Raw genomic sequence first — 11,779 nt, forward strand, 5'->3', positions numbered from 1 at the left:
TGCCGCAACATCACAAGGAAAGGCTATCTCCAAGCAGACTGTTTCAAAGTGGATAGGTCACTGCATTTGTTTCTGCTACTCACAGCATGGAAAACCAGTGCCTAAGGGCATTAGGCCACATTCAACCAGAGCTGTAGCCACTTCTGCAGCCTTTCTCAGGGGAGTACCAACCAAAGACATTTTAGAGGCTGCTACTTAGTGCATACCTTTACAAAACATTACAATCTGCCTCTTTACTCTAAATCCAGGGCAGGCTTTGCCATTGCAGTTCTGCAGGGCCTCATAGCCGCTCCTAATGCTGTTTAGCTCCAACCCCCCAACAATGGCTTTGGGACTCAACCCAAGTGTAATGACTGCAACAGTGAAACACGAAGAACATAGTACAGTTGTGTACACTTACCATAAATGTAGATGTTCGAGTGTATTCACTGTTGCAGTCCAGGTTACCCACCCACCACCCCCTTACTTTTGCTGGTACTTATCTTTACTTCTCTAATCTATACAACCTAGGTGGTGTATTTGCTTATAGATGAAGGTAAAGCTTATTTTGGTGCATGTATGTTTTATTTACATATTTTTAGCCTACCCTTTTGGGGGCACCTGACATCTGGGGCAAGAAAAACTAAAGAAAATGGCATCAGCTGCATCTTTTATACCCCTGACGACCTGATGTCAGGGAAGAGGTGACAGCAACCGATGCAGGACCCAAGACTTTGGAATTCAGGCCGAATGAGGGCAACCTGCCATCAGGATAAACCAAGTGTAATGACTGCAACAGTGAATACACTCGAACATCTACATTTATGGTAAGTGTACACAACTGTACTTTCTAATGAGTTTTGACCTCATTTGCATCTTGACCGTGTTGACAGCCCTGAATCTATATAGTTGATAACCATGTAGACAGGGAAAGTGAAGGGGAGCCCAATGTTGTGCAGTCAAGGGAGGGTATTACCCAGGTGTATATATATGCACACAGGAATTCGGGTATGGGATTCTATATTTCATGGGGTTTAAACTACATTAGTTACAATTACACTGTTCATTTGGGGTGGGGGTGCAAAACGGCATTTATGTCATGGCACTTAATAAGGGCTTCTTGCTATTTTTAACATATTTTCTAGCATCCAGCATGTCTGGGAATTATGTAATGTGTGTGGGGTTACATGTTAAGGTCTATTCTGTACAAATGTATGGAAAAGTACTTTCTCTAGTTTCCGTGTAGGCTCCTGTATTCGGTAAACATTCACATACATGGCTAACACGAACACGGAGTCTACACGGTTACTTTACAATTTGTTGAAGCATACAATTCAGCTACTTATGCTGTAATTTGTATGCCACAAACATTTTTGTGTTTGCTTGTGAGTGCGCGCTGCTGCACAAAGTTTACTAAATCTAAAACTTTTCTTGGCCATGTGCGCATCACACCGCAAAGTGCACCGCAAAGTGTACATGGTCAAAATTATCTTGTAGGCTTTATTGAATACCCCCATGTATTTATATTTATAACTGAGTTTTAGTATAACGCAGGACAAGATACGTGTGTTTCTTATGGCATTACAGTGTTTGATAATATAAATTTATTCTTTAGCTTTATAATACATTATGAAGCTATATTGACTAGAAATCCATGTTTAATAGAATATTTGTTTATGATGAATGTCTTTTGTATATTTAATCAAGTTGTGTAATCTCTAATGCTTTTGAATATTAATTGCGTGATTGTGATAGGGTTTTAAATATCACATGACTGGATGGTTAATTATTTAAACTGAGGTAATGCTATAGTCCTGTTTTCATGAGGACAAAAGCGCTTAACCTACTGATGTCCTGTTATTGGTTTTGAGTTAAATACTCTTCATTTGTCATTAATTGTGGCAGCTTCTTGTCTGCAGTTATTAATTTTCAGCTCTCCTGTATACAGACACAATGTGAGCTTTACTGTGGTTTTTAAAGTAGATGTTAAACAAATAGAAGATGAAGTTGTGCAATACCTGCATAGAAAAGGATTTAGAGTAGAAAGTCTAGCACTGGCAAGGTCACAGAATGATGGAACAATGAGTCCACAGGTTAAGGAGAAACATGTGGAGCAGGAAACATCTGAAGAAGAAATATGCACATGGGAAAGAAAAATATATTTGATATAGTGCAATATTTAAGCAAAGGAGAAAACAAAACTAATCAATACAAAAAAGCAGCAACAAAGATATTTGAAGAGAAATACAGGCAAATGCATCTGGATATGGAACATTTTACAATACAAAACAAAGTAAACAAAAGAGGAAGGTAGAAAGGAATAAATAATTAAGACGTTAAAGAAATAGAAACTAAAGTTATGGATAACCTGTGAAGTGAAGGATTTATTGTAGAAAATCCAACTCAGGTAATGTCACAGCATGATGGAATAATGAGTCCCCAAATTAAGGACAAACAGGTGAAACAGGAAGTATCAATCATTTGCCACATGAAGATACTCTGGAGCCTTCAGTAGGAAACCAGTACAAAAGTTTAGTTGAAGTCACAAAGCAAGGGAAGAGAAGTAAACAGTGGCAACTCTGACAATGTCAATGTTGTGGAGTGATAGGCTAGTCAGTTCTCATATGAATGAGCGAAGGATGACACAGAATGCAGATGAAGAGAATATGTCACAGGAAGATCTTCTGGAAATTTCTGGAGAATGCCCACAGGAAACAGATAGAAAAACATGTTGTGCCCTCAGTTTATAAAAAATGATCTAATGGAAGAGTTGCTTGATTTAATAGAGATGGACAGACATATTAAGATCGATGGAAGAAATAGATTACAGAAAGTAAATAAGACCCAAAATGTTACATGTCTAATAAAACAAATGAACTTAGCAATGAAAACTATTAGCAGAAATTTCTGTGATATAGGATATATTGCTGTGCAGCTAAATTAATAACAGATAAAGTCTTACCACAAAAACACTGGGGAATAGGAAGTTCACCCCAGGGATCACTTCAGTGGCCTTGCTTGACAGGGGCACTGGGAACTAACTTTGGGCGGCATGATGCCAGGGAATTTTCTTGGGCTAGGCTTATATAGGCTCCAGGGCCATTAGCCTAGTACACACCTATGAACCTATGAATAACGGAAAGGAAGGAAAGAAATAAAATGCCATAATGGAAGAATTGAATAAAGAAAACTATACAGCAATTAAGACAAGAAGTATTACTGTTACAAGAGTATAGAACAGTGATCAGATCAACAAAAATGCTTAGAAAGATAGACATGATAAAAGCAAATCACATTATCAGAACAGAGCAGGATCTATCACACACTATTGCAAATCATAAACTAAAGTTATTAGCACAGGTAGAAAAACTTAGAAGATATGCAAATAAATATAAAGGAAAACTACTAAATAAGCAATTCATTGATGACTCAAAAAAGATTTATAGAGAATTGGGAAACAAAACAAAAGGAATAAAAACACCACCAAAAAAAAAGAAATAGGCACATTTTAGAGAAATATTTATGAAGATCCTGTGGAAAATAACAACAATGCTAAATGGACAGGAAAAAGTAAAAGAAACAGTAAGAAGTTCAAATGTACAGGATATGAAATGGGATGCAGTAATGGCCAGAGAAGTTGAAACAAAATTAAGAAATGCTCCTAACTGTAAAATCCCTGGTTAACAATAAGAAAAACGATACTCCTCCCTAACAAGTGAACCTACAAGCCACCCTAAAAACTATAGACCAATATCTTGCCTTCCAACTATGGACAGACTATATACTGGAATTGATGCCAACATAGTTTGTAGTAAGTTAGAAGAAAATACAAAAGCAAAATTTAAAGTAGGAAAGCTGTAGTACTAAGAAATATCAATCTTGGACAACAGGAATGTGATATAAAGAAACCTGAGCGGGAAGGAGTGTACACATATTTGGGAATTGATGAAGTATTGGCAATAAAACATGAACAAATGTGAATAAAACTCAGGAATACTTCAGAAGATGAAAACCAATATTGAAAACAGACCCTCATTCTGAAGGAGCTATGGACCTCCTTGAAATTGATTATATGTATAGATCTGCAGTCATGGAACTGCAGACATATTTGCTGACCTCACCAGATCCAAACATAGTGAAAGTTTTAAAACATGAGGAGAAGAAGTCTAAGATGACTTCACTGCTTAGTTTAGGAGAAGCATATTGGTGTAAAGTAGGAATGAAAATCAAACAGAAGTGGACAAAAAATCAGACAACAATTGAATGTGCCAAAAAATGAAAGAAAGAATATAAGCCGAAGGATCAGATGAGAAGGTAAGAAATGTGGGCAATGCATAAATATTGTGTTAAGTACAGAAAACTCCTGAAACAACCTCATGATGATCAGAATGTGATGCAAGAATGGTTAAGGAAAGGTGAATTTAAACCAAAAGATGAAAGGTTAATAGTGGCGACCCAGGATAGTAAACTATGTACACATTAGTTTACAAAGTCCATTGAACATGTGGGAAAAAAAGACAAATGCAAGTTCTGTAAGACAGAACTGGAAACAGTCATACAACTCATTGTTGTGTATGATATACTAATGTCAGAGGGATTGTATGCTGAAAAGCATGGTAATGTGGCAAGGCCGTTGGACTGGGGATTCGGCAAACATTGTAATACTGAAGTAGCGGAGAGGTTTTGGAAACATAATCCACAAAGCAATACAGAGAATGGTGAAGTTTATGTTACATGGGATATCCCATTACCAATAGTTCAGAAAACAGATGCAAGAAAACCAGATATAGTAGTGCATGAAAAGAAGTCAAGTCAAAAGTAGCATTGATCGTTGAAATTGCTATACCCAGTGATTACAGTGTCTTACGTACAGAGAAACACAAAGTCATAAAATGCCAGGATGTGCAGCAGAAAGAAGAACAATGTAGAAGAAAGATACCCAGACAGTTCCAATACTAGTAAGAACAATAGGCCTCATAATAAATAATTTACACATGTATTTAGATATGCTACCAGTACATGCAACTCCATATGAATTGCAGAAGGAGTCATTTCTGGGCACATTGTGGGAGCTGCAAAGAGCACTTTTGGCTAACATCAATGACTGAAAGAATACTAATTTCTTGAACTTTAATCATACCCTGACTTAGGAATGGGGTCCATTCCTGACATGGTATTAGAAACCAAAAGACCTAGAGAAATTAAATAGAACAAAGAAACAAAAACTGATGTGTGAGTAGGCCTTACAAGTTAACACAACTCAGTAAATGTCAGAAGATTGTATGCAGGTGTGTTAACAGAAAATTAGGTAAATGATTTAAGGATATTTAAAAATGTAAATCTGCTGTTAGTGAAATTTTTGTTACTTAGACCTTTGGGATATATGTTATCATAAAGCTTAATATGGGTCTTTAATGGCAGACTCCAGTGAGCAGTAATGGATGACTGCAGGAGAAGATAGCCATTGTACCAACAAATTACAATGAGAAACTTCAGATAAAGTGATACACTTAAAAATACCATTATAAGATTTCAACTTAGGAATCAACCAGGCTAACGTTTTTATCAAAGTTGCTATATGGAGTAGAATGAACTTACCAAATTCCCCTAACACACACACACGCACACACATACACGGTTTGAGGTTTACAGAGGTTTTTGCCCAATTACCTTTCAGTATTCATTGTATGTTGCAGCAGATGTGCTGTGGCAATGCAAAACTATGGATAGCAGTATAATATGAGTTAAGGTAAGAAGATCTGAACAAGTTTCATTCTATATCCCTGCAGTTTGATTCATAAAGTTTCTTCTTGCATATTAGGTGAGTCTGAGCAAATCACCTGCAAAGTCAAAAACCCTTGGTCTGGGTCAGCTCTAAATTCAGGCAGCTTAATCTATTTAATCATGTTTGGTGAGCAAACCAAAAGCATTAAGCTCTGACATTTTCATTTTACAGCAAATGAGTCATGAAAAGCACTGTTACAGAAGATAAGTAATGGACAACACTGAATGTTTAAGAATGGTCAATAAATATTTGCATTAAGTATTTCAATCAATTACAATCTGCTCACTTTGACATCTGTGATCTTCTTCTTTTGTTGGGCCTGTAGCTCAGCAAGTTTTTGCAGTGCAGTTTCCAAAGGAACTTGTACGGTGGTCATTTTGTCCTAGAAAAAAGTGTATAAATTCCTTTAAGTTTTCAACAATTGCAAGAAATAAACAAGTGTGAGAGAGCACAACTATCTGATCTATGCAGTATCCTTCAATCAATGTGTGCAGTTCCCCAGATTCTAATGTCTAAGTTGCAATTAAAATAAATTTAAGAAACTTCCTGACCAAATCTAATACACTTATTTGAAAAAGCACTGACAAAATGGTTGCTTTTACTAGAAGTAATCCTGCTCATTGATAGCACAGCTGCTGAAGACATTATTGTCAATGCAACTTTATTGCAATTTATGAAGTTTGATTAAAAGTTGCTGGCATAAATTTACACCTAAATACTGCCATTGGTTAGACTGCAGTACACATCTCTGAAGATCATATCTTAAGAGACAGCAGGCTAAGAAAAGGGGTCCAGTGGAGGGTTTTGAAGAAGATGGGAGAAGGAGATTGTTAACTATACAGTTTAACAAAATACAGTTGTACAAGTAAACTTACCATAACAGTAGATACTCGAATGATCACTGTTTGAGTAGCCTTAGCTTTATGGGTAGATTATCTTAGCTAACTACATTTGGGAGGTAGAAGGAGAGTCCAGGGAGCCCACACAGAATGTGCCTAGCAAAGCCTGACCTAGACCTAGAGAAGGACTCAATCTCACAGTGCTTTGTAAAAGTATGTACAAATGACCAAGTTACAGCTTCTAGAAAATTTCTAGAATCCAACTGTTTCCAAAAAGCCAAAGATGAAGCCAAGGTCCTGGTAGAGTAGGCCTTGACCTTGCCTGGAACAGTTTTGTTGTGGCGAGTATAACAAAGATAACCATTTTGCAATAGTCTGTTTTAACACAGGTTGTCCCTTCTTCTTACCTTCACAAGAAATGTTCAATTGATCCGAAGAGCCGAAAGATTTATTTCTGTCAAGATAGTACCTGAGTTGTCTGTGGAGTATCCTTTCTGCTGCATTCTTAGGCTCTGGAAAGAAAATAGGGAGATGGATAGTTTAGCTTAAAGTAAACCTGGATTCCACTTTACACATAAAATAAGGATTAGTTCTCAAAGCAGCCCTATATTTGTGGAAATGAGATAGGGTTGTCACATCATAAGAGCTCAGATACCCTTCTTGCAGAAGTCAGAGCAATCACTAAAACTGTTTTCCATGTTAAAAACCTCAAGTCAGTAAGCTTCTCTAACAGAAAATTAACATGCCAAGGACAGGCCACCAGTTTTCTTTAGAGGCCTCTTATGCAAAACCCCTTTCAAAAACATTTTCATATCAGAATGTATTGAAAGAGGAGGATTAATTGGCACACATACTGAAATAGTGGATAAATGAATTTTGATGGAGAATATTAACTCAAACAAATATTGTAAAACCAGAGAGCAACTAGCCCCGAATGGTTACTGGTTATGTTGTTCTTTTTACCAACCAGAAAACCTTTTTCATTTTACTTTCTTGTCTGAGTTATTACCCACTGCACATCTTCAGTAAACAGGTGCCTAAAGGTATTTAACATCCTATCATCTAGACAATCAATTGAAGTTGATTGGGGTTGGCGTATATATATCAAACACCCCTGGTCTTATGTGAGTAGATCCAGTCTGGGAGGAAGCTTCTGGTATTTGCCCATGGCCATTTCCAAAAGGGGGAACCACAGTTACCGGGCCTGAAGGAAGTCACCATAGTGATCTTGGGGGATTTCTTCTGAATTTTCTGAAGTACCGTGGACATCATTGGAAAGGGTGAAAAAGCATGCAGAAACATTCCTGTCTGAGGAAAAGAAAAGGCATCCGTCGTCCAGGCCTTCTTGCATGCAGTCCTGGAGCAGAATCTTCCCAACTGATTGTTCAGAGAGGAGGCAAATGGGTCTACTTGAGGAACTCCATGGATCAAAACTTGGAAGACCCTCTGATCTTGTTTCCAGTCATAACTGTCTGCCCTTGAACTTTATACATTCTATCTGCCTTTTTAGGGGCAGGCTGACTATCAGGAAAATTGCAGGCAGTGACATTCACAGTTTCTTTAGCTGACAGAACTGGAGGAAAGGGTGAAGTTTCTGCAAATTCCTTCTGTAACAACTCATAGTCTCAGAGAAAGAGTACCACCCGCAGGAAAAAATCTGAAAGTGAGTACTTCTCTGAGACTAAATCAGAAATATGAGGATTAAACCGTGCATCCATCCCTTCAACTTCCTGTCCAGATTCAGAATCTTGAATGTCTTCAAGCAAAGAGGTATCCCTCTTTCTTTTACAAGACATTACTTTATAAGAAGGATTGATAGCCTGAATTTAACCCTGCACCAAACCCAGTAAGCTACTCCTGTCCAAAAAAGGAGTAGACATATGTTTAGTTTTCTGTTTCTTTTTGAAAGGGAAAATGGGGCCAACAGTGTTGTTGTTATTAATGGTAGCAGCAGCTTCCCTAGGGTTGGGCACAATATTTTGACCAAACAGAGAAGCCTTTCCTGTTCCCTCTACCAGCACCATTAAGAGTGGCTCTCCCTTGCCAACTGAGGGAACCCCAACATCTGCAGAGGACATGACTAACGCCCAGTCCATAGTGGCTGTAGGTGCTACACCAGAGGGATCTGGCATAAAAAAAAAAAAAGAGTGGTCTGAGGTAAAACTAATGGCCACAGCAGAGTCATCCACCTGTGGCTGAAGCAAATTGCTAGTCTGCTGTGGTGGCAAAGGCTGATTGCTTAACATTTTCTTTTTGTGGCTGTAAGAAGGACTGACTAATACTGACAGTTTGTTACATGATCCAGATGAAAATGATGCCTCTTTCCATGGGAAAACAAGCAGCAAAAGCCTGTAAAATTAAAAGTCTTTAAAGTCACTTTTTTCAAGTAAAAACAAAGTAAAGCACATTTTAAAACACTTTGCCAGCCAAAAAAAAGTAAAATATAAACAATTTCTCCACAGAAAAAAATGGTTTTCATATACTTTAAAATCTTTTAAACTGAAAATAGTACTCTCATTTAAAAGTACAGTACAGTCTCATGACAGTACATTAAAACACATATGACTGGCTTTAAAGTAACTTTCCTGAACAGGAAAGTGTTGTTCAACAAACATTTTTTTTTTAAAATGGAAGTTTTTTTCCTCCCAAAAGGAACTTAACCAGCAAAGAAAGAGCACAAGCTGACCGTCGATCCTCTAAAGCTTCAGAGGAGTGTACTCTTTGGTGGCAGGAAAGCTGTTTAGGGCATGGTGCCCAAACCTGTCTTTTTAGTCCGCTCTGCTCTAGCTGACTGATAGTTTGGATGCATTTAATGTGCCCTGAAGCTTTGAAGCTGGCCGACTGTTATATTCTAAGCTGGATAAAATCCATACACGTAAGGCTACTGCAGCAGTGATCAATATGATGAAGACATAATTATCAGAATACTTGATAAAAGAAAATGGGGATATTACATTGATGCATCCCCAAGAGTCAAATAGGAAGACTAAGTATAAAAGAAAGAAAGAAGCAAACAACCCAATAACAGAAGAGATTTAAGACACAATGAGCATGGATATGAGTAAGTCATAAAAACACTAAGAGTGGTGATGCCCTGGAATGCATTACCACAATATATGATGGCATGTAGCCCCTCAAAATGGGTCCAAGGGGCCTAGGGCTGGTGGAAGAGGATGGGGACAAAGAGCAGATGAATAGATGAGAGGTATACAGACTATGCTAGACAGAGTAGACTTCATCCTCAGCACTATTTGAATAGTTGCATATTATTATTAACTACAAAATTGTGCTCAGATAATGAACACAGCATTTAGAATACCTTAAATCCTCAAAAATATTAACAGTGAGCTTGAGTATTTATTTCCAGATGCACTTACCTGATACTTGATGACAGCTTCATCCAAGGGTAAGAAGCTGTGACCAGAATGCTTAGTTGAATCTCGACAAATGATACAGATGAGTGTCTCATCTTCCCTGCAAAACAGCTTCAGGTTCTCCTCATGCTGCAAGCATTTGGCTGTTATTGCTTTATGTAGTGGGCCTGTACCCTTGTCTGTACTACCTGAGCTGAGATTCAAGGCTGCAACCTGTTTAGCCAGTAACCAGTTCACTGTGTACTTCTTGCTTTTGAATTCTTCCCTACACTCAGGACAAGCAGGATCTTTAACACTGTTATCCCAAGCATTATCAATACAGGACTTACAGTAATTATGTCCACAGTCGAGAATAACCGGCTTCTTAAACAGTTCCTTACACAAATAACAGGTATAATCCTCTGCATTGTTGCAAGCCTCTGTGACTAGGTTAGTAGTCATTTTAAGGAAGGATTTCTTACTTTTGGTTTCAGTTTGACTAACAAAAGCATGTTCTACAACCTGCATTCCCATAATGCACTACAAGATGGTTTGGCCTTTTTTTTCTTTTTAAAGTGAGAGCTCACAGTCCGTGCAGACTGCTTTTTTCCAGTATTTGTTTACAAGCAGCTTTTAGAAACTTCTCTACTATAAAACATTCTTAGCCACAAATGACTACATGCACTAATTTAGAATTCTGAGGATGTGGTTTGAAAATATGTTTAATATTTGCAGAGTGGCAAAGTTATCAAGATATACAACAAAACTGTCTTCCTTTAGCTTCTAGTAAGTCAGCTATAAGATATTTGGGAACTTTATAAATTAATTTATTATATAGATAATGAGCAAGAAAAATAACACTGACCAGTTATATTATAATATTACTAATCAGCAATGTGTCAGACTTATTCTATAAACCGGTAAAAATAAGTCACTACCAAACACTGACTGTATCACAAATAAATGAATGGGGACATTCAGAACCACTTTTCCGTGGCAAAAACAGCTTGCATGAAATGGGACATAAAACTAAGACTTAACCAAATAATAAAACATTATTAAATGCTCTTCCTCTGATCACACACAGTAGCAGCATATTAAAAATTGCATAGTGTTAATAGCTTTGGTTATAACTACTGATCTGTTGGCAGTAGAAAAGCCTCCCCACAACTGCACTTTAAGGATAAGCCTGTTGTTTGCATTGGCAGTTATATAACTGAGTCCTAGGGTCATGCCTCTCAACCTCTTAGAGTAAAAAAATCTGGACAAAGGCCCAAAAATAGGTGCATTTTATAAATATTGCTTATAAACTTACAAAGTTAATAGAATAACAAGGTTTTCCATTAGCGTGAATTTTCTGAAGGATATGAAGTCAGAAACTCAAATACCTGTCATTATTTTCTAGTTTCCATCCTCAAGGATTTGCTAATCAATTGCCAGAAAACCAAAATATTTATGATGAGCAGACCAGAAATATGAGGCAAAAATCTGTACATTATGTGAAAATCTGGACAGTTGAGAGTTATAGCTAGGTTATATAAAGGCTTTTGTTATTTATTATGTTCATAATACTGAAATAGCAACATTCTTGCAAGTAGATTTTAATAGTATGTCTGTTCCATAGTAAACATTCTGTACATTTAGTGCTTAGGAAACTGGAGAAAAATAAAACAAAAAATGTGTGACAGCATGCGGTTTCAGAGGATTCTCTGGTTCACTCTTACATACTAAAAACATTTAATTGCATATCTACATGGGTCAGCTGTATAGAGCCCTTACTGTGACCAGTATGAGCAGGGTTTGAATAGTGCGACTCCAGGGGG

General features: G+C 37.3%; 1 protein-coding gene across 1 annotated transcript in view; it reads right to left on the bottom strand.

Moving 5' to 3' along the window:
- The window catches only part of LOC122813571 (zinc-binding protein A33-like), a 261,075-nt gene extending 250,600 nt beyond the window's left edge, over positions 1–10,475 (bottom strand). The window contains exons 1-2 of the mRNA XM_044085967.1: positions 9,981–10,475; positions 6,051–6,146 (exon numbers count right to left, since the gene is read on the bottom strand). Coding sequence (XP_043941902.1) covers positions 6,051–6,146; positions 9,981–10,418 — 534 coding nt within the window. The 5' untranslated portion in view covers positions 10,419–10,475. The remainder of the gene's footprint in view (positions 1–6,050; positions 6,147–9,980) is intronic.
- Between the last annotated feature and the right edge of the window lie 1,304 nt (positions 10,476–11,779).

Source organism: Protopterus annectens, chromosome 10.part0 (genome assembly GCF_019279795.1).
Source record: "Protopterus annectens isolate FY-2018-M chromosome 10.part0, PAN1.0, whole genome shotgun sequence".
NCBI lineage: Eukaryota > Metazoa > Chordata > Ceratodontiformes > Protopteridae > Protopterus > Protopterus annectens.